At 38.7% G+C, this 19,178-nt stretch overlaps 1 protein-coding gene across 1 annotated transcript; it reads left to right on the top strand.

The window, feature by feature from the left end:
* Window positions 1–62: 62 nt before the first annotated feature.
* On the top strand, window positions 63–17,886 carry LOC135676900 (homeobox-DDT domain protein RLT2-like). Its single transcript, XM_065188599.1, has 18 exons — window positions 63–833; window positions 937–1,443; window positions 3,223–3,302; window positions 3,438–3,959; window positions 4,046–4,135; window positions 4,205–4,369; window positions 4,442–4,664; window positions 4,871–4,971; window positions 5,283–5,369; window positions 6,050–6,202; window positions 6,367–6,522; window positions 8,270–8,479; window positions 8,551–9,258; window positions 9,338–9,868; window positions 12,068–12,703; window positions 12,814–12,918; window positions 14,847–15,107; window positions 16,518–17,886. The coding sequence occupies exons 1-18, from the start codon at window positions 719–721 to the stop codon at window positions 17,337–17,339; spliced, it is 5,472 nt and encodes a 1,823-aa protein (XP_065044671.1). The 5' UTR covers window positions 63–718; the 3' UTR covers window positions 17,340–17,886.
* The last annotated feature ends 1,292 nt before the right edge of the window (window positions 17,887–19,178 follow it).

The raw sequence follows: 19,178 nt of genomic DNA, 5'->3' as shown, positions 1-19,178 counted from the left end.
CCCCTGAAAAGAAACGGTTTCGAGGGCAGGAACAAGAAAGGAGCGCCACAAAGGAGGAGTGCACGAAGAACAAAAGTCGAACCCAAATCGACCTTACCGTCGCCCCCCGGTCTTCGATCGCACTCCTTCCCACAAACCCAAAAGGAACGAGGGGGAATCCAAAAGCCAAAGAACACCCTTTATCCAGCCCAATACACCCCCCTCATGGAAACGCCCTGTTGTTGCTGTTGTTGTTGTTGCACCACGAGATCGCTGCATGACATGGATCGTTTGTTCGATCTGTTCAACGATACTCCCAAATCAAACCCCATCTTATTCTTATTTCTCCCAATTCCCCCAATCTCTTTCCCATTTTCGTTCTCCTCCCCTCCCCTCCCCTCCCCTCCCCTCCCCTCAATACTCACTGGTGTTATTTTTCTCTTCTTATTCCTTCTCTCATCCGTCCCTCTTTCTTTCCCCTCTTTGTTGGATCGTTTCTTGCGACTCCTCCTATTTGGTATTCTTCGTATTATTCTCTCTGCGATCTCACCCTACATCGCTTCGTGATTTCCTTTTCGCGATTGCTTTTTCTTTTTTTTCATCGGTTTTGCCACGCCGTGTTCGCCCTTTTCGCGTGCTATAAATTAATGCGAGGCAGGACGAATTAGTTCTATTTTTTGTTGTCGTTGTTGTTCGCCTCGCCGGGGGGGAAATCTTGTTACCGATCTAGGGTTAGGGGATGGAGGCCGGGGGGGGAGATCAGGAGAAGCCGACGCCGGAAAGCGGAGACAAGCCGCCCAAGCGCAAGATGAAGACCCCCTACCAATTGGAGATTCTTGAGAAGGCCTATGCTGGTTTGTTGATCTCGATTTGTTACTATTAGGGTTCCCATCGTTTGATCGGTCTCGATTGGTGTTGATTTGGGGTTCTTTTGTTGCGATTCTTGTTTTTGATCAGTGGACACGCATCCGTCGGAGACGCTGCGGGCTGAGATGTCGGTGAAGACCGGTCTCTCGGATCGGCAGCTACAGATGTGGTTCTGCCATCGGAGGCTCAAGGACCGGAAGTTGCCGCCGACGAGAAGGCAGCGGAGGGACGAGGAATCCTTGCCGTTGACGCCACCGCCACCGGTGCTGCCTCCTCAGAATGATATGCCGTCCTCGGAGTCGGGAGGCGTCGGGTTGAGCTCCAGCCCCTATGGTAGCAGCGTGGAGTCCAGGAGGGCAGTTTCAAGGGCAGCGGCGGTCGTCTCAAGGACTGGTGCAGATATGTCAGCCGTCGGGAGGCAGTATTACGATCCTGTGTTGCCGCCTCCGCCAACCCACCTCAACCGCCTGACCATGGCGGAGCTCAGGATACTAGCATCGGTGGAAGCACAGCTTGGCGAGCCGCTGCGGCAGGATGGGCCTGGCCTTGGTGTCGAGTTTGATCCGCTGCCGCCTGGTGCTTTCGGAGCCCCAATAGGTATCATTACAGTGTGATACCAAATATTCATCTTCTGCTATGGCCATGCTATCTTGTTGGTGCATAGTACATCCTAACTTGGTATTGCAACCGGCATGCTAGTTTTACATATGTTGCTTTGCTGTCTAGAGTTGCTCCAATTTCAAGTAGTTCCTTGTTGGGTTTCCTTTTTGTTAGTTGAGTTATTGATCTTTCAGTAGATTAGGTTTTGTTGGTGCAATTGTCAATTGCAATTGGCTGACATTTAGAATTTAGCATATAAGAAATATGATGACAGTTTCTGTTTATTAATACTAGTAGTTGTAGTGCATGCTAATGTAGCTTGTGGAAGTCTTTCTAGCTTGGAAGACAGTAATTTGTGCACATCACAGTCTTAGTGGGAAAAAAAAGAAAAGATATGTGATTGGCATTAGTTGATGACTGAATCTTTGTTTTACTTTGGATATTAGAGATTGTAAAACTAGAACGATGCTTTTGCTGTTGGTGGTCATATCACAATATGAGCATGACCTTGTTGTTTGGTCATTATACAATAGCCTATAACCTTGTATTTCTAATCCTTTAGATGCTTCTACATTTAAAACATAAGGTCATCTACATCACAATGCAGATATTGTCTGTTTTATGGGAATTGCATATATTGCATTATTGTCAAATGCTGTTGAGCAAGATGATGTGTTTTAAAGATTAAGGTAATTAAGGGGGTTGTAAGAATGTTTTATGTGCAAGCAAGAGATTCATTTGTCAATATTAACATTTGATAACACAAAAACTGGTAGGTTGGAATTTCTATGTCGGAGTAAGAGTACAAGTTTGACTAACTGAAGCTGAAGTGTATCTGTGTACGAGAGGAAATTTAGTTAGCATATGCATATGTAAAAAAGCTCTGGGTAGTTATAGAACAGGTTAACATGGATATAAGTTTAGGAAAGTGACATTGAGGTGAGCTATTGTGCCAGAGAATGTGCAATTGTAGACAAATGATGGATAAAAAGACTTATCATATGGAATTTGATTATGCTGAGCTTTTCTGGGTAGATCTTTTTTTTTTTTTTTTGTCTTGAACAAACTTGGGTTATTCAAATTCTTTCTATTATGGTTTTCACCCTATTTTGTGGAGTAAGCTCTGATATTTTATCCAGACCTTAGCCCTTTCTCGGGTGTAGTATATCAGACATAAGTAGTGTGTCACTCGTCTCTGTCATCATGCCATCATGTTGTTTTGCTGGTTCATTCTTGCCTCACCAATCTGATAGTATGCATTTAAAGTAGTGGGATTTGGTGGTTTGCATGTTCCTGGTCTCTATTTGAGACTTGTATGTTTTATTTATCGTGGCTTTGATGCTGGTTTTCATTTTGCTGTTGATTGATAGAATTAACTTTTCTCTTGATATGAGATTGTGAAGATCAAATGGTGCCTTAGTTGTTTATTGAAGATCATTCTGTCTAATGAAACAATGGTCATTACCTAGTAGATTTCTTGGTTCAGGTTTTTATTTGTATTAAAAGCTAGGTTCATTATTTTTCTTACAGGTTTCAGTTATAGAAAATATTATGTGCATGAGTTTTCCAAGTAATGAATTTACATTCCAATAGCTTAATCAGTTATTAAAATAATTGGAATTATCTTTCCAGATTTAATCTTCTCTTCTCTCTTTGCTACTTTTTCTTTACTAGGTGGTCCTTGTACTGGGAGCTATGTGTGGCTGCAGTTACTTTGCCCACATATCAAAATTTTCCTCCATTCTCCTACTTATTTATTTTTTAATATTTTAACAGAAATATCGGCACAACAGAAGCAGCCTGTCTGGCCCTATGATGGCACTGTGTGTGGGAGACATGACATAAAGACAACAAAGGTCTATTGTCTCTTAGAGTTTCCTGATGAAAGTTCTGCTGGAAATTGACTGCTATAGTTGGATTATGAGTTTGATTTGTGCTTTATGTCATATGATTTTATTTGTATATTTCTTTTGACTGTTTCTACCTTGCAGGCATCAAGTTTTCCCTCTGGCATTGAACATTTCTCAACAAGTTCATCTAAAGGGAAGAGGAAACCAGCAAATGGGGGTTCTCATACCGTCCATCTGCATATGGGTCCTAGACCTCTTCCTGAATATCGGTTTCTCCCTGAGCAGCCAAGTGCCCGCTCAGAGGCATATGACATGGCATCTCAATCTCACTATTATGACTCTTCAATAGATGTGCCTAATAACGGGGTGACATCTGTACCATTAGGTGGAAAGAATTTGCATGTAAATGATCAGGAGGCACCAAGTTATACCTTCCAAGGTCAAATGTCTGGTGCCAGCCTCAGGTCCCAACAAAGCAGGAAACAAAAAATTCCTTCTGACCTGATGGAATATGGCAGTGCTGCATGTAGTGACTCCATTCCGTCTCCTGCAAGTGATACTCAGTTTCATACCAATCAGGTTGTAGGATTAGAAAACCCACATATATCATCTGATAGGACTTCCCGTGATGAAAATATTTCTTGGTTGGGGAGGAAACGTAAGGTACTTACAATCGTGTAATATAGTGCAGTTGTGTATCTGATTTTCTTGGGATAAGTGTTGTCATGAACTATTTTTACCATATGTAGAGTGATGAAGCAAGGACTGCTAAGGAGGAGGAAGCCCATCAGAAACGGATTCGGAAAGAGCTTGAGAAACAAGATAACCTGAGGCGAAAGGTACCTTTTGTTCAGAGTTTGTCGTTGCGCGTTCAATATCCAGTACTGAAACAAATTGTCAATCTTCAGAGAGAAGAACAAATGCAGAGGGAAATTGAGAGACATGATCGTGAAAGAAGAAAGGAAGAAGAGCGGATGATGCGTGAAAAACAGCGAGAGGAAGAGAGGTTTCAACGTGAACAAAGGCGTGAAAATGAGCGTAGGGAGAAGTTCCTGCTGAAGGAATCTCGTAGGGTAGGTTCCGGAAGTATTGTTCTACACCTGGTTCTTCAAATACTTTGTTAACATTTTCTTGAATGAGTTCAGGCTGAGAAGCTGAGGCAGAAAGAAGAACTGAGACGAGACAAGGAGGCAGCAAGACTGAAAGCTGCTACTGAGAGGGCTACTGCCCGTAGAATCGCAAAGGAATATATGGAGCTTATTGAGGATGAGCGCTTGGAGTTAATGGAGTTGGCTGCAGCAAATAAAGGATTTTCCTCAATATTTGCTCTCGAAAATGAAACTTTGCAACAACTCGATTCATTCAGAAGTACAGTTCTCTTCACTTTATTCAGCTTAGTTCTAGAAATCTGCATGATATGATTCCTTCTGACTTTGTTGGCAACTGTTTTATATGACTGAGTATACAACATTTCAACGATTCAATGCTCTGATGTATTCATAGATGTCGGTCATATTAGTTTCACTGTTTACTATAATGGAGTGTAAGCTAAGTTTTGTCTGTTTCCACTGCAGGTATGCTGACTGCATTTCCGCCAATTTCTGTAGGACTAAAAAAGCCTTTTGCAATTCAGCCTTGGGCTGATTCTGATGAGAAGATAGCAAACCTTCTTATGGTGCATTTTTTAATCTTTTCATGTTTAGAATTGATTAAATTTCCATAATCATGCTATTTTGTCATATATTTCATGTGCATGTCTCACTTTCGTCTTAGATTTCTTAACTAACAAATAGCAAGTACCTTTTATCAGTCAAAAGTCCAACTTTCTAAAAAAAATGATGGTGTGTTTTACTTATCAAAATAGTTTTTATTTTTCTGAAGCTATGTGCTCGCAAATTCCCATTATATATATTCAGTCGCTGCTATGGTAATATCATTGGAATTTCCCTAACACATCAATAATATGCAAATTGGTTGGAATTTCAGGTTTGGAAGTTTCTAATTACCTTTGCTGACGTGCTTGGCCTTTGGCCATTCACTCTTGATGAGTTTGTGCAGTCTCTCCATGATTACGTGAGTGATCTCTGAATCTTGCTTTACTTTTTTGAATGTGAGCATCTCATGCTTTATGAATACCGGAATTATTTGGTGGGTGTTATCCAGATTCCAGACCACAATTAATATGCTGTAATCAGAGACCAATTTGAACTTATTTCTCATTTTCTTTTGTCTCCAAACTTTAGGCCTTGGATAAATTATTCTGGCTGGTTAGGGCCATTCTCTTTCCCTAAAACCAACTTTTTAGTGATTGAAGTTTCTTTACAGAATCTGACCTCAGTTACCTTAGGACTCTTCATGCCTGCCTTATTTGAATCTTGCATGTGCTCTACATATTACTTGAAGGAAGTTAGTCTTTACGAACCAGAATATTTGGAGTATGCTAAAGCCTATTGTTGATACTTGATATGGCAATAACTCATATTTTTTTGCCTCTTGGAGTGGTGAATAATGTGGTAATTTCATTGGTCTGCCTCACTAGGACCAGAAACATGAGGAGCTATGTAAAATGATTTGGTCAATAAATTTGCATTTACCATGTGGGCTGTAAATCATGGAAGTCCAATAATGAATTTAAAAATCATTCATATGGGTACAACTATGCTGCAGATTTCTGCATTACTGGTCACAAGGGACCATTAGAAGCAGCTTTACCTTTTCTGTTGTGTTGATGATCTAATAAAAAGCTTTCACAGGATTCAAGACTTCTGGGAGAAGTGCATGTTGCTCTACTTAAATCCATTATTAAGGACATTGAGGATGTTGCAAGGACTCCTGCTAGCACACTCGGGGCTAGCCAAAGTAGCACTGTTAATCCAGGAGGTGGCCATCCACAGATTATCGAGGGGGTTTGTACTCCCTTTCCTAAGCTTCATACTTTCTTGATTAGTGCTTTCTGGTTAATGTTGAGGGGGTTGATACTCCCTTTCGTCAACTTCATACTTTCTTGATTGCTGCTTTCTGGTTAATGTTATTCATCTCATATTCCCATTATTATGCTTTTGTTTTTTAGGCATATGCATGGGGCTTTAACATTCGTGGTTGGCAACGGCATTTGAATTATTTGACATGGCCTGAGATACTGCGACAATTTGCATTGGCTGCTGGATTTGGGCCACAATTGAAGAAGAGAAATGTGGACCGTGTATATTCTCGGGATGAGAATGAGGTACCTAGTTTTCTGCAAAAACTTTTAAAAAAAGAAAAGCTACACCCATATAAACTTTCCTCTTTCTGCAGACCTTTTACGAAGATAGTCTGACTGTTGCCATGACATTTCCTTTTGTAACATTTGTTTTTTTGACCTTTTACGTGAGTCATCAGTTATGTTTAACTAGCGTTACGATGTTCATATAAAAGAAACTTTTGGTCACCTTTTATACCCTAGTTGGACATTAAGATATCCATTATGGTATCTATAATCTGTAATCATTTGGTGTACATGCACATTTATGAATAGCCCAAATCCTATATGCCAAGATTATTATTTGGAAATTATAGAATAGGAACTTACACATATATGACTTATAGGCCTAGTTGATGCTGATCTCGTTTTGATTGGGGAGGCTTGACTGTTGATGATGAAAATAAGGAATTGCACATATACATGACATTAATGAGATTCGGCATGGTGAAGAACTTAATAATTGTTTACTTAAGTCCAGACAGTTGAAGCATGTTCAGTAGTAAATTGAAGAGTTTCTTAAGATGTTCCCTATTAAAGTCATAATTCTTTTTTGTGTTTTTAATAAATCAAATGGTCATGATAGGCTTATCAGCTAGGAGCTCAAGTACTTTTTCCTTTTTGAATGGTTTTTACTGCTTTAGAGGGCCTATGAGTAGGAATGAAGTTTGAATGTAAACTTGACTTTCTTCTTTTATTTCCTTCTGTCCTTTTACCTGCCTGTGGCAGCCAGTCATCCTGATGCCATTCTTGATGACAAATCCTGCTTGAGGTGGCTTGCATTGTGGCTAGTGCAGCAAGCTGTATGTCGTGATGCAATTGGTTGCATCCATCTTGAGCTGCTCTTGGGGCACAGTAGCTATAACTGAAATAGTCTCACTTCACAGCCGGCAGTCATTAGGTTAATATTTCTAATAAAGAGGTTAGGTTATTTATTTGTTTCTTTGAAGAAAAAAGCTAATGGAAAAGCTGCCAAATCTTTTATCATCTTCTTTAAATCACTAGATGCCAATGATCTCAGTATATGTGGAACTTTTTTGTGTCATGATGCAACCTAATAGGTTCGCCAACCTAAAATGGATATCTAATCATGTGGCATAAAATGTTTAAACTTGTGTCGTTAGTTGTTGGCCTCTCAACCTTTATGATGGTGTATAAGGATAGTGATGTGGGGTAGAAGTTCAAATACCAAATCTGATGATAAGTTCGTAACAAATAGAGGAAGTTTTTTTTTATATAATTCGAGAATGGCGGAAGAAAAAACGAGAGGAAGTAAAAGATAATAATATGAAAATATAATAGAAAATAAGGATAACTATCAGACTTGCTTTGTCTTAAAGATTGAATTTCAGGGTTGAACATCTCACTTTTGCACGTCTTACATGTGAAAGTGGTTGTTTTTATTGTCGAACTAACTGCAAACTATAACAGGTGAGGGTATTGTGCCTCTGCTTGGAGCATTTTTAGATATGTGGATAGTTCTCTTGTGCTGATTTCGGTTCTGATTGTATAATGTATAACCAATTGGGAGTACTATTAGAACATTTAGCTATTTGGTGAACCTTGTGCCTCTTGAAACCTTCACAGTTTCTGCAGCATTTATTTCTATGAAATGTTGAATCTTGCTAGTTCAAGTATTAAGCTCATGTTTTGGTTTTCGTTAGAGTATTTACTTATCAAAAAGCTAATATATGGTGTTACTAAGTAAAATTCTTAAGCAATTTCTACCCAGGGTAACAATGGCAAGGACATTATTTCCAATTTACGGAATGGTTTGGCGGCTGAAAATGCTTTCGCTTTGATGAAAGAAAGGGGCTATACTCATCGTCGTGGATCTAGGCATCGTTTGACTCCTGGAACAGTCAAATTTGCTGCTTTTCATGTTCTTTCTCTCGAGGGAAGCAATGGCCTTACTATACTAGAAGTTGCAGACAAGATTCAGGTAAATGTCTTTTGTAAGATTGTTTGCTTGTTCTTGATTTGGTTAACCTGTATTTTTTGCCACATTATCAGAATTCTGGACTACGGGACCTAACCACAAGCAAGACACCAGAGGCATCTATTGCTGCAGCATTATCGCGAGACACAAAACTTTTTGAGAGAACTGCTCCTTCAACATATTGTGTAAGATCACCTTACAGGAAGGATCCTGCTGATGCAGATGCTGTATTATCTGCTGCTCGGGAAAAGATACAAGTATTTCTAAGTGCACTTTCAGACTCTGAGGAAGCTGAAAAGGATACAGAAGATGTAGATGAAGCTGAAAGAGATGAAGATTCGGAAGGTGATGCTGCTGATGATCCTGAAGTTGATGATGCTTGCATTGATGCAAAGCTGGATAAGAATGATCCTTTTGCAAGCGAGTTAAAAGATTCTATGACATTGACTTTGTCATGTCAGGAAGAAGGGGGAGAGAATGGAGTAACTGCATGTACTAGCTTTGGTATTGTGGAAAAAGGTCCTAAAATGCCTTCGGAGAAATCAAAAACAGTAAGCACTTCAGGTGTTTCCCATCTTCCAGATGGCAACTCAAATTACATTGAAGCAAGTAACCTTGGTATGGAGGACACAGAAATTGATGAAAGCAACTTTGGTGAACCATGGGTTCAGGGATTGTCAGAAGGCGATTATTCTGAACTGAGTGTTGAAGAACGCTTGCATGCTCTTGTTGCTTTGGTAGGAGTGGCTGTTGAAGGAAACTCTATACGAATAGTTCTTGAGGTATTAATGAGATAATAATGTCTTTTCCCTTTTGTTTCCTTCTGTTTTGTCATTAGGTAATTGACTCAAGGACTTACAGGAACGTTTGGAAGCTGCAAGTGCTCTCAAAAAACAAATGTGGGCAGAGGCACAACTTGATAAAAGGCGTTTTAAAGAAGAGTGTCCTGGCAGATTACAAGGTACTGCCTTCAGTATAAATAAAGCTGAGGCAGCTGTAAGTAATGGTGCAAGAGTGGGAAGTCAAATGGCACTAGACAATGTTGATAAGGGTAATGATGGTAATCTAGAAGCCATCAGCAATGAGCTGTTTTTTGAACCGAATCGGGTTAATTTTGGTAACACGTCTATAGGACATGAACTTACAACTGCGGATGTTCATCCAGTTCACCAGCATGTATATGCTACTGAAAAGTCACGTTCCCAATTAAAAGCATTTATTGGTCACAAGGCAGAGCAACTTTATGTTTACCGATCATTACCCCTAGGTCAAGACCGCAGGCGAAATCGGTATTGGCAATTTTCAACATCTTCTTCACCAAATGATCCTGGCTCTGGGAGAATCTTTTTTGAATCCAAAGATGGCCATTGGCGGCTTATCGATTCAGAGGAGGTAGCTTTATATCCAACCTTTCCTTAAATATGTTTGAAATATCCTGTTATACTTTAAATCTTTTTGGTGGTTTATACATTTATGTAGTTATTGATGTATGATCACATTAAGCTGGAGCAGTTGATACAACTATATACATATTCTGCTACATTGCCCACAATCATAAATGGGAAACAAAACTGCAAGCCAGTAAGTGTCAGTGGCAATATGTAATTTCAGTGATGGGAACTTTGGGGCTGTGCTTATGCACTGCAGCCTTGTAGTCCATATGAGATTCAGTTTATTGATAATGCCCACAATTTTTAAAGAATAGATGATATTGATAGTTTTTGGAGTTTAATACAATACTCACATGATACTGTCAAACTAGTTTCTTATTTACCAAACTTCTCTGTAAATATAACCATTTTATAGACATTTCTAACACTTGGTGCATACTAGCATCTAGGTCCTAGACAATCTCTTTTAGGATTAGTTTCAGCCAGTTCATATTTTGGGACTTGGCACTTGTTTTTAATGAAGGAAACAGTGAGACTTTTATTGCTAATTAGCCTGCAAATATCCAAATATTTTTCTTTATTATTATTAAGTAATAAAGCATCAACCTTATTATTTTGTCTTTTGGAACTTATAAATAACTGAAGTCAGTCAAATGTGAACGATGAAGAATATTTCCTAGTTCTGGTCAACAAGATATTATTTAGACTAGTTGGTGTATATAATACTGTCATGTAAAGGTATCATGTAAGGTGGTACATACAATTTTATTTGTCAGACAAATGCCTTTGTTATTTGTGTTTGTGTCATTGCTTTTCTCATTCTCTATTCATTATAATTTACATGAAATAAATGGTTAGATCCATATTTCAATTCACTGGTTTAGTTTTGGTGGGATTCTCGGCTTAAGTGGTTTATCCATGCATGTTCCTTTGAGATTCTAGCAATTTTATGTTTTGGGTTTCAATTTATAATTGATTCTTCAAGTAAAACATTTTAAAATTATCATGGCATATGCATATTATCCATGAATCCTTTATTTGCATTATGCACTTGGACACTGTAGCTTTTGGCTTATGCCTTGTGGCCACTTGGAATCTGTAGTATTTGCTCTTCCATCATCCATTTCTTCCTCCAATCTCATCATCTTCATGGACATCCCACTCATAGTTCGCATTACCGGTCTGAACCGTGTACCGATCGGCTATCTGTATGGTATGTATCAATATACCAACACATGATACAGTGGGACATACCGATAAACCGATATGTACTGTCTATACCGGTCCCCTGTCAGACCGGTATATATCGCTCATACCGAGTGGTACTCCTCGATACGGCAAACCACTATTACATGTGTCATTAATTTTGCCAACCATCAGCTTTTGGGCAGTGATTGATAAGTTTGATATCTGCCTGGATGGCATCAGCTTGGATGGCTGGTGTGTAGGCCATAAAAATTGCAATGTTGTTCGCTTGATTAACTTTTCTGTGTTGCCATTGCTTTTGCTAAGCCTTGGTTTAAAACCTCCTTGGCTATTACGTTCCTTGTTTCCTTTGTTCCAGTTGTTACGCTTGTCTGTGCTTTTTTCCACTCTTCACAATGGTACCATTACTTTTACATCATGTACTTGGAACTATAATATTATTTACATTTTAATAAATAATGTCAAGTTAGCACAATCTTAATCCACATGCTGTTGGATCTGCTGCTACTATTTCAGTACTGTTGTTCTCTTGTCCCTTATATTTTGTAATAGATATGAGAATAGTAAAGTTTCGATCAGTTATGTTTGGGTGACAAGTTCAGGAAAGAACTTCTAAACAGATGTAAATTCTATATTTGAATACTTAGATCTTAATTCTTAAGTATATCAATTGATGTAATAGCTATATTACATAATGGAGCTCGATTTAACAGTTAGTAGTTCTATGGATTGCTGAACTTATTGCCTGGAAATTTCTGCCACTTATAGTGTATCACTTACTACTTAAGAAAACTTCCCACTCTCTTGTTGAGTAGTGTGAAAATGTCCATGGCAACAAAAATGAAAATCTCGTTCCGTTTTAGAAAATAATGTAAGTGTGAAGGACCAGTTAAATTTACTATCAGATAAACTTAGGTTAACATGTTAGATGAGTTTCATAAGTGCCGTATTGTCTTCATGATGTTGAGGTTTATGTGGTCTTTAATGCGAACAGGCATTTGATGCTCTTTTAGCTGCTCTGGATACACGTGGGATTAGAGAATCACATTTGCATTCAATGTTGCAAAGAATAGAGTCAACCTTCAAAGAGGCAATCAGAAGGAATAAGAAATTTGTCAGCTCTGATTTAGTTGGAGATCCGGTTATAACAGGGCTGACTAAAACGTCATCAAGTCCAGATTGCAGCATGGAACTTGACAGTCCTAGCAGTTCCCTCTGTGGTCTCGCTTCTGATGCTTTGGAGAATTCATCATCTTTCAGAATTGAACTTGGGCAGAGCAAAGCTGAGATAAGTGCTGCTGTTAGGAGATACCAAGGTTTATTCAGATGGATGTGGAAAGAATGCTATAATCCTTACCAATTGTGTGCAATGAAATATGGGAAGAAAAGATGCTCTGAGCTGCTTCATACTTGTGATTCCTGCTTCCAGTCCTTTTCTGCTGAAGAAAGGCATTGCCCTTCTTGCCACAAGACATTTAAGGCATTCCATAACTCTGATGCAATTTTTTCAGAGCATATGCCTTTGTGTGAACAAAAAAGAAAATCAGACCCTGAATGGAAACTCCAAGTCTCTGACTCCTCTCTTTCCATAGGGATCAGACTGTTGAAAGCACAGTTATCCATGATTGAGGTGGGAAACCCTTCTTGATTTCTAAATCTCTATCACCTTTGTTTTATTTTACATTGTTAAATTTGCATCTCTGTTTAATTTTGTATTTTTAAATTTTCTAAAATTTACAGGTTTCAATTCCAGCAGAAGCTCTTCAGGCATTTTGGACCGAGGGATATAGGAAATCTTGGGGTGTGAAATTGCAGTCTTCATCATCTGCTGAGGAACTGTTTCAGGTTTTAAATTGTTTGATGAATTAACAGCAGAAACTTGTTTTTCTACCCCACTGTAGAACAACTAATGGATTTTGTATATTAAATGCTGAAAGTAACAAACAGATGAAGCAATGACTTCTTTAGTGCTATCAGTTCAAGTTTTGTCTTTCGAGATGTCCTTTGCTAATTTTCAAATGTTAGGTTTTAAACAACCCATTCTTTATTTTCCTGAAGTAAATGCAACAGTAATGATACCTGTTCTGTAATGATATGGGCAACTGTTTGGTCGTTGGAGCGTTTCTATAACATTGCAATTGAAAAAAAACATTATAAGCTATTTGTTTTACATTGATTGGGAGCAATTGCTTACTGTTGCGATAATTGTATAGCACTCTCAAGGTCACTGATAAGTCGAACAATGTGCAATGAAATATGTTTATCTTTCTTTTGAAATTTGCAAAAAATTGTATCCATTGTTTTGTTCTATGAAGCAAGAACACATAAAAATGTTTTACATGTTCATGCCGTGTTATTGGAAGCCTCTTGTGTTGGATGTTTCAGAACTATTGTGTATGCTGTATCATCTACAATAATATTAACTTGGTAATGGCATATATGTACAACACTTGTGTCATCTGCATAAAGCTTCTCAGTGTTCCAAATACTTGTGACCAATGTATTTTGGCCTTTTGACTCACTATGAAAAATGTGATAATCTTCTTTATAGATATTTTTGTATTTGACATTTTTTTGTCAGTTATTATTGTGCTTGTTAAATTTATATATGATATATTGTCTAAATTGTACAGAGTAGATGGAGGCATAAAATTCTAGATTTAGAATATACTTATTGATAGTTGCATCAAAGCCATCTCGTTTTATAATTTATAAGATCTTTGCCATGTTGACAGGCCTTGAAATTCTTCAGTCATTCATTCTCCAGTCTTAGAGCTTTGTCTCTTTTGTTATTTGTTTACTACTTTGCTCCTAGGGCATGTATATTGTGGCTGGGACTCTAATCTAACAAATCTTTAATTTTAACAAATTAATGGCAAAAGATCAAGCAGAATGGCATGGTAATGTAATCACTCTGAGTTTCCACACTATTTGGAACTTGGATGACTTCAAAGTATGGTGATTATACTCTAATCTGATAGTTTTGAGTAATCTGATTCATTAGATTAATAATTCTTTATCAATAAGGCAAAGTTTGTCCTTGTTATCATTGCATTGCTTGCACAGTTGGAAACTTATTTATAAACAATGTTTTATGAAAAACAGTTATTAGCATCATATTCAGTGTGCATGGGATGAATAATGAATGTTCCCTGATCATGTTCTAGACTAGGAAATTGTTAATGAACCTACAAAAGTTCATGGATTCATGTGACTCCCAAGTGAATTACATCTAAGCACAGGTAAGACTCAACATGGAAGAATGTGTAGTAATCTGGCTTTCTAACTGCGTCTAATAGTTATAATTAACAGAGCTTTCAATATCTACATAAAAGGGCATACGGTTCCCACCAATGCAAGATTTGGGGAGGGTCACTCAGGCTTATACACCAAATATAGAGAAGCTGTTTACATGACTTAAACCCTAGTTCCCAGATTGCAAAGGAGCACATCAATGTTTTTAACATTTTACCAGTGATGGTCTAAATTAGATGACATTTTTTTAGCTTAAAGTTTTGTTTTGTTTTGTTTTTGATCTACCTAAGCACATGAGTTGTTATTTGTCTTGCATTTACGGTTGTTGCTTGAATTACTTGGTGTTGCTGGTTTTGAAATGCAGTTTCCTGTGGTGTCAAATTCTCTTTGTATTATGATATTTTAATTGATGCAAGTATTGACATTTTTCAGTGCTTATATATATTTCTGGTCTGTCGGTAATATTTTCTTAAGTAGGAACTCTAGAACTTATCATATTTAGTGTTCCCTGCTTGCAGATTCTAACTTTGTTGGAGGGTGCAATAAAACGAGGTGTTCTTTCTACAACCTTTGAAACAACAGCTGAATTGTTGAGTTCTGCTAATCCAGGAGTTGCTGCAGACAACAACACTGCTCATTCGGGATCAGTTCCTGTTTTGCCATGGGTGCCTAGTACCTCGGCAGCTGTGGCATTAAGGCTGTTGGATCTTGATTCTTCAATTTCTTATATGCTGCACCCGAAGCTGGAGTCTCATAAAGGAAAGGAAGGAGATTATATTGTAAGTTATCCTTTTTCCTTTTTTGTTACTTCTGGGATTGCAATCTTGATATTCTGTGGAGTGGAATGAGGAAATAGTTAATGTTTGTAGAGCATTGACTTTATAAGATTATTAGTTTTTCATCTACTAATGATAGAGATTAACTTATAGAATTCATTGTTTGTTACTTTTAGTTTGTAAAATGGATCTTTGCTCCTACCAACCCTTGGTAGTGTCTACACAAAAATAGAAGTTTGAGCTATGTTGATCTTTCACTTTTCACCTTAAATGAAGTGATACCATCCCATGGTGGCATCTAAGAAAATTGAAGTTTGAACATATGCTGACATTTCATTTTGCAACTTTGTCCAAGTCTGTTCAGCCCTTCTCTGCCAAAGACATCCTAAACTCAGCAATATCTAGATAAGGTCAGATGTATTTCTATTAAGCCATTACAGGTTTTTTGTAAGAGGTCTTCCATTAATGAAGAACATTCAGAAATCAGGAGAAATATGAGTTTTGCAAGAATTGATTCACAACTTTCAACAGACTACAGATCAGGTAGCTTATAAACTCTATGCTATATTCCTCGATTACCTGCAAGAAATCTTTAGTGGAAATTCTCAGTTTCTAAGTGTGGTTTGTGGCAACATGCAAGAGTGTTAATAAATATCTACATGTATAAGCTTGAAATTGTATGTCAACATCTATAGTCCTTTTTTTGTCTATAAATGATGAAATTTTGATTTGATTTTCAATCCTATTATTATCACAAAGGAAATAACACCACAATATCAATACATAACCTTAAAAGTAAAGGGAAATGCCACTAAGTTCCTATTTTGTACTCTCTGATTAAAATTACTTTTATTTGCTTCATTTTAACTTTTTGTAGTCTTGTGGCTATAATATTGATAATCTTAAGCATTATGTGGGCTGAATGCTCAATATGGGCTGGTCTATAGATTCCTTATCTAGAAAAGCCATTTTCTTCTTTGGTGAAGTCCACTTTTAATGCATTTTTCTTTCCATCATTTGACATACATTTAATTGACATTATAGCTGCCATTGTGGGTAATTTTTGGTCTTGCTTGCTTATACTTATCCTTCAGATGATACTTAAGTGTTCAAAAATTTAATGCTTTTTATCTAATCTAGAATGACAATTTCTTATGTTCAAAAATTTTGTTGCAACCAAGAGGCAATGGATGTTTTACTACCCTATAGCCATGCTCTATATCTATTGACTCCACATGGTACCATGTGAATATGGGAGATGCACAATCTCTTCTACCCATCAAAAAATTGGTTGAATTGATGGAGAGAAAAATGGGTCATTCTTTATTTTTCTATCGTTTATGCTTCGTTGAGATTTTGTATCTTTTGCATTTCTTGGTTGCTTTTCATGGTCTGGAGTATCTTTTTCTGCAGACGCTTCCATCATGTTATGTTGTTGTCCACGATAAGCAAGAGGTAGAGTCAATGGGAACACCTGACCAAGTTGACCATCAAAATGAAGGGAGGTGGCTGCATTTGGGAAGAGGAGGCAGGGGCCGAAGTAGTCGTGGTCGGAGAGGGCGCGGTCGTGGACGAGGAGGGAGAAGGTTGATTGGGAGTGGAAACTCCTCCAGAACTGAGCTTCGGACTGAAAATAATTGTAGTTTTGAGAAGGCCACAAGAAAATACACCAGAAGGGGTCGAACACGTGGCCAAGGTCATAGTCGTGGTCGTCGAACTGTTAGGCCTAGACAAAGATCTGAGAACAGGGTAGCTACAATTGACAAGCGTTCTCGTTTGGGCAGTTTTGTCACTGCAAGCAGCAGCTCTAAGCAGTGCAGAATTGAGGCATCCCCTGAGAGCTCAGATGGTGAACAGTGGGGAATCGGTGAAACAGAAAAGACATACGTTGAAGACGATGACAGCCGTCCATGTTTGGAATCTGGTGAAAATGGTCAAGCTTCAGGAGAGGATTATGATGATCAGGCAGTAGTATCCTCTGATAGAGATGAATGTGATGCAGACAAGCCTCAAGGACTAGTTGATGATGAAACTGAAGATGACTTAGGAGACATGGAGGGGGATGAAGAGGGTGAAGCGGATGATGATTATCACGATGGGAACGACTTGAATACTTATATGGATGACGAGGATGTAGAGATTGGGGATAATGCAGATGATGTTGGGGATGCAGAGGGAAATGGAGATGAAGATGATGATGTAGCATGGTCAGCTTCTTCGGAGTACAGTGATTAGGAGGGGGAGCACAGACCATCAGAGGCATGGAGCAGTCCAGTTAATAACTATGAATATGAAGATTCTCTCTCACAAAAGGTGGCTGTTTAACCAGAGGACTAGGAAAGTTACCTCTCTGCCATCTGTGGGGTGATTTTCACCTTGTGAGAAACATATAATCTGTGGGAGACTGCTTTGTCAGAAACATATAAAGGTGACCGTGTGCCCCAGAAAAAAGCCATGGGAGACTGCTTTGTGAGAAACATATAAGCTTATTAAGTCAGGTTCCTAAGTCCAATCTGTGGGGTGATTTTCACCTTCTGAAAGTTCTTCGTTTAGTAGTAAGATATTTCATGTTTTTTTTTTTCTTTTTTCTTGTAGAATTTTGCTCTCGCATCTACTGGCAACCTTTGGTTAGAACTCAGCCGTGTTACTTCGATAGGGGGTTCAACAGGGGGACAATGGTGAACTTGTATTTGTGTTAGCAAATTGAGTTTAACTGAGGTCCTATAAATGTAGTATCGAATGAATTCTAATTCTGTAAGATTTATGATATGCTTTACGTCAAGGCCATCGTTTCGTGCTACACTGGACACAAACCTGAGCCCAAAGAAGGGATTGAATGACATGAGCGGACTTGATGGTCCTTGCGCTGTGGCTCCATTTACTTTGTATCAAAATAGGAGATGTTTGCGGTAGTCGATGACTAATTATTCCTCTCGTGAACGTTGAAGAAATGATACCGTTCCTGTAAACACTAATCAAACAAAGCATCGACCTCCAAACATCAACTAGTACTAATGCATCCTGAAACAACTATGCACTCCTGAAGTCTTGCCATTACTAGGTAATCTGATATATGAAGCACGGGGCAGCTGAACGAGGTCCATGGCCAGATTTGGCGTGGGCACAGAGGATATAAAGCAAGCATCACCGTGAGAAGAAGCTTGAGGACCCCACAGACGAGAAGACGAGCGCGAGGGCGGCCACCGGCAAGCCTGCAAGCATCCATGCCGTGCCACCCTCTCTCTCTCTATCTCTCTTGTTTTCCTCTTCCTACCTCTCTTATCCATCTTTCTTTCTATGCGATCGCTTTCTAATTTGCGCTCGATTCGTATGTGTGACCCGATCCGACTCAGAATTGGATCCGAACCTCTTCTGGCATGTCGCAGACTAATCGAATCGGATTATAAATAATGTTACACTCCTTTTGTCATTTTTTTATATATAGAAAATATATTTAAGCTAGGCTTGGGCATGTAGGTTCCACAAGCTGCATGCGCCAATAATAATAGTGTCTTGCTCACTATAGTAAGAAATGATGTGTTGTCTTCCAATGGCCAGTCCTCTGGGACATATGCCTTCTTCTTCAAACTGCGAACAAACTACTCTCCGCCAGTCACGTATCTGCTCTCTCTCTTTTCTTTTGCCCCAGCTCAGATGTAGGTCAAGTTAGATTTGTTACGCCCTTTAGCCGCCATTAGCTTTACACTACTATCCTCCAACACATCTGTATCCATGTGTTTAATTAAAGGGCCACATTAAGAGTTTTAAGTTAAGTTTTCGATTGCATGGTTGATCACTATAATCATTCAAGTTGGTAAGAAAGGGCAGATAATACCATATATAAAACACCCGCCTCGGTTTCACTGTTAGGGGTGTTCTTCCTTTCAGGATAATTGAGTGATTCATATGTCCTCTTTCTCCTCCTCCTCCTTCTTTATTCCTAAGATGTGGACTTTCTAGTTATGGCCAATGAGGTTCATGGAAGAGCACATGCAGCGTGCCTTAAGGCCATGATGTGCGGCCCACTTCCCCCCACAATCCTCGCATCATCACCCGGCCTTGACGATTGCCACT

This window comes from Musa acuminata, chromosome BXJ1-6 (assembly GCF_036884655.1).
Source record: "Musa acuminata AAA Group cultivar baxijiao chromosome BXJ1-6, Cavendish_Baxijiao_AAA, whole genome shotgun sequence".
Classification (NCBI taxonomy): Eukaryota; Viridiplantae; Streptophyta; class Magnoliopsida; order Zingiberales; family Musaceae; genus Musa; species Musa acuminata.
Note: the sequence above shows the minus strand (reverse complement) of the source record. Positions and strands in the feature narration are given on the sequence as shown.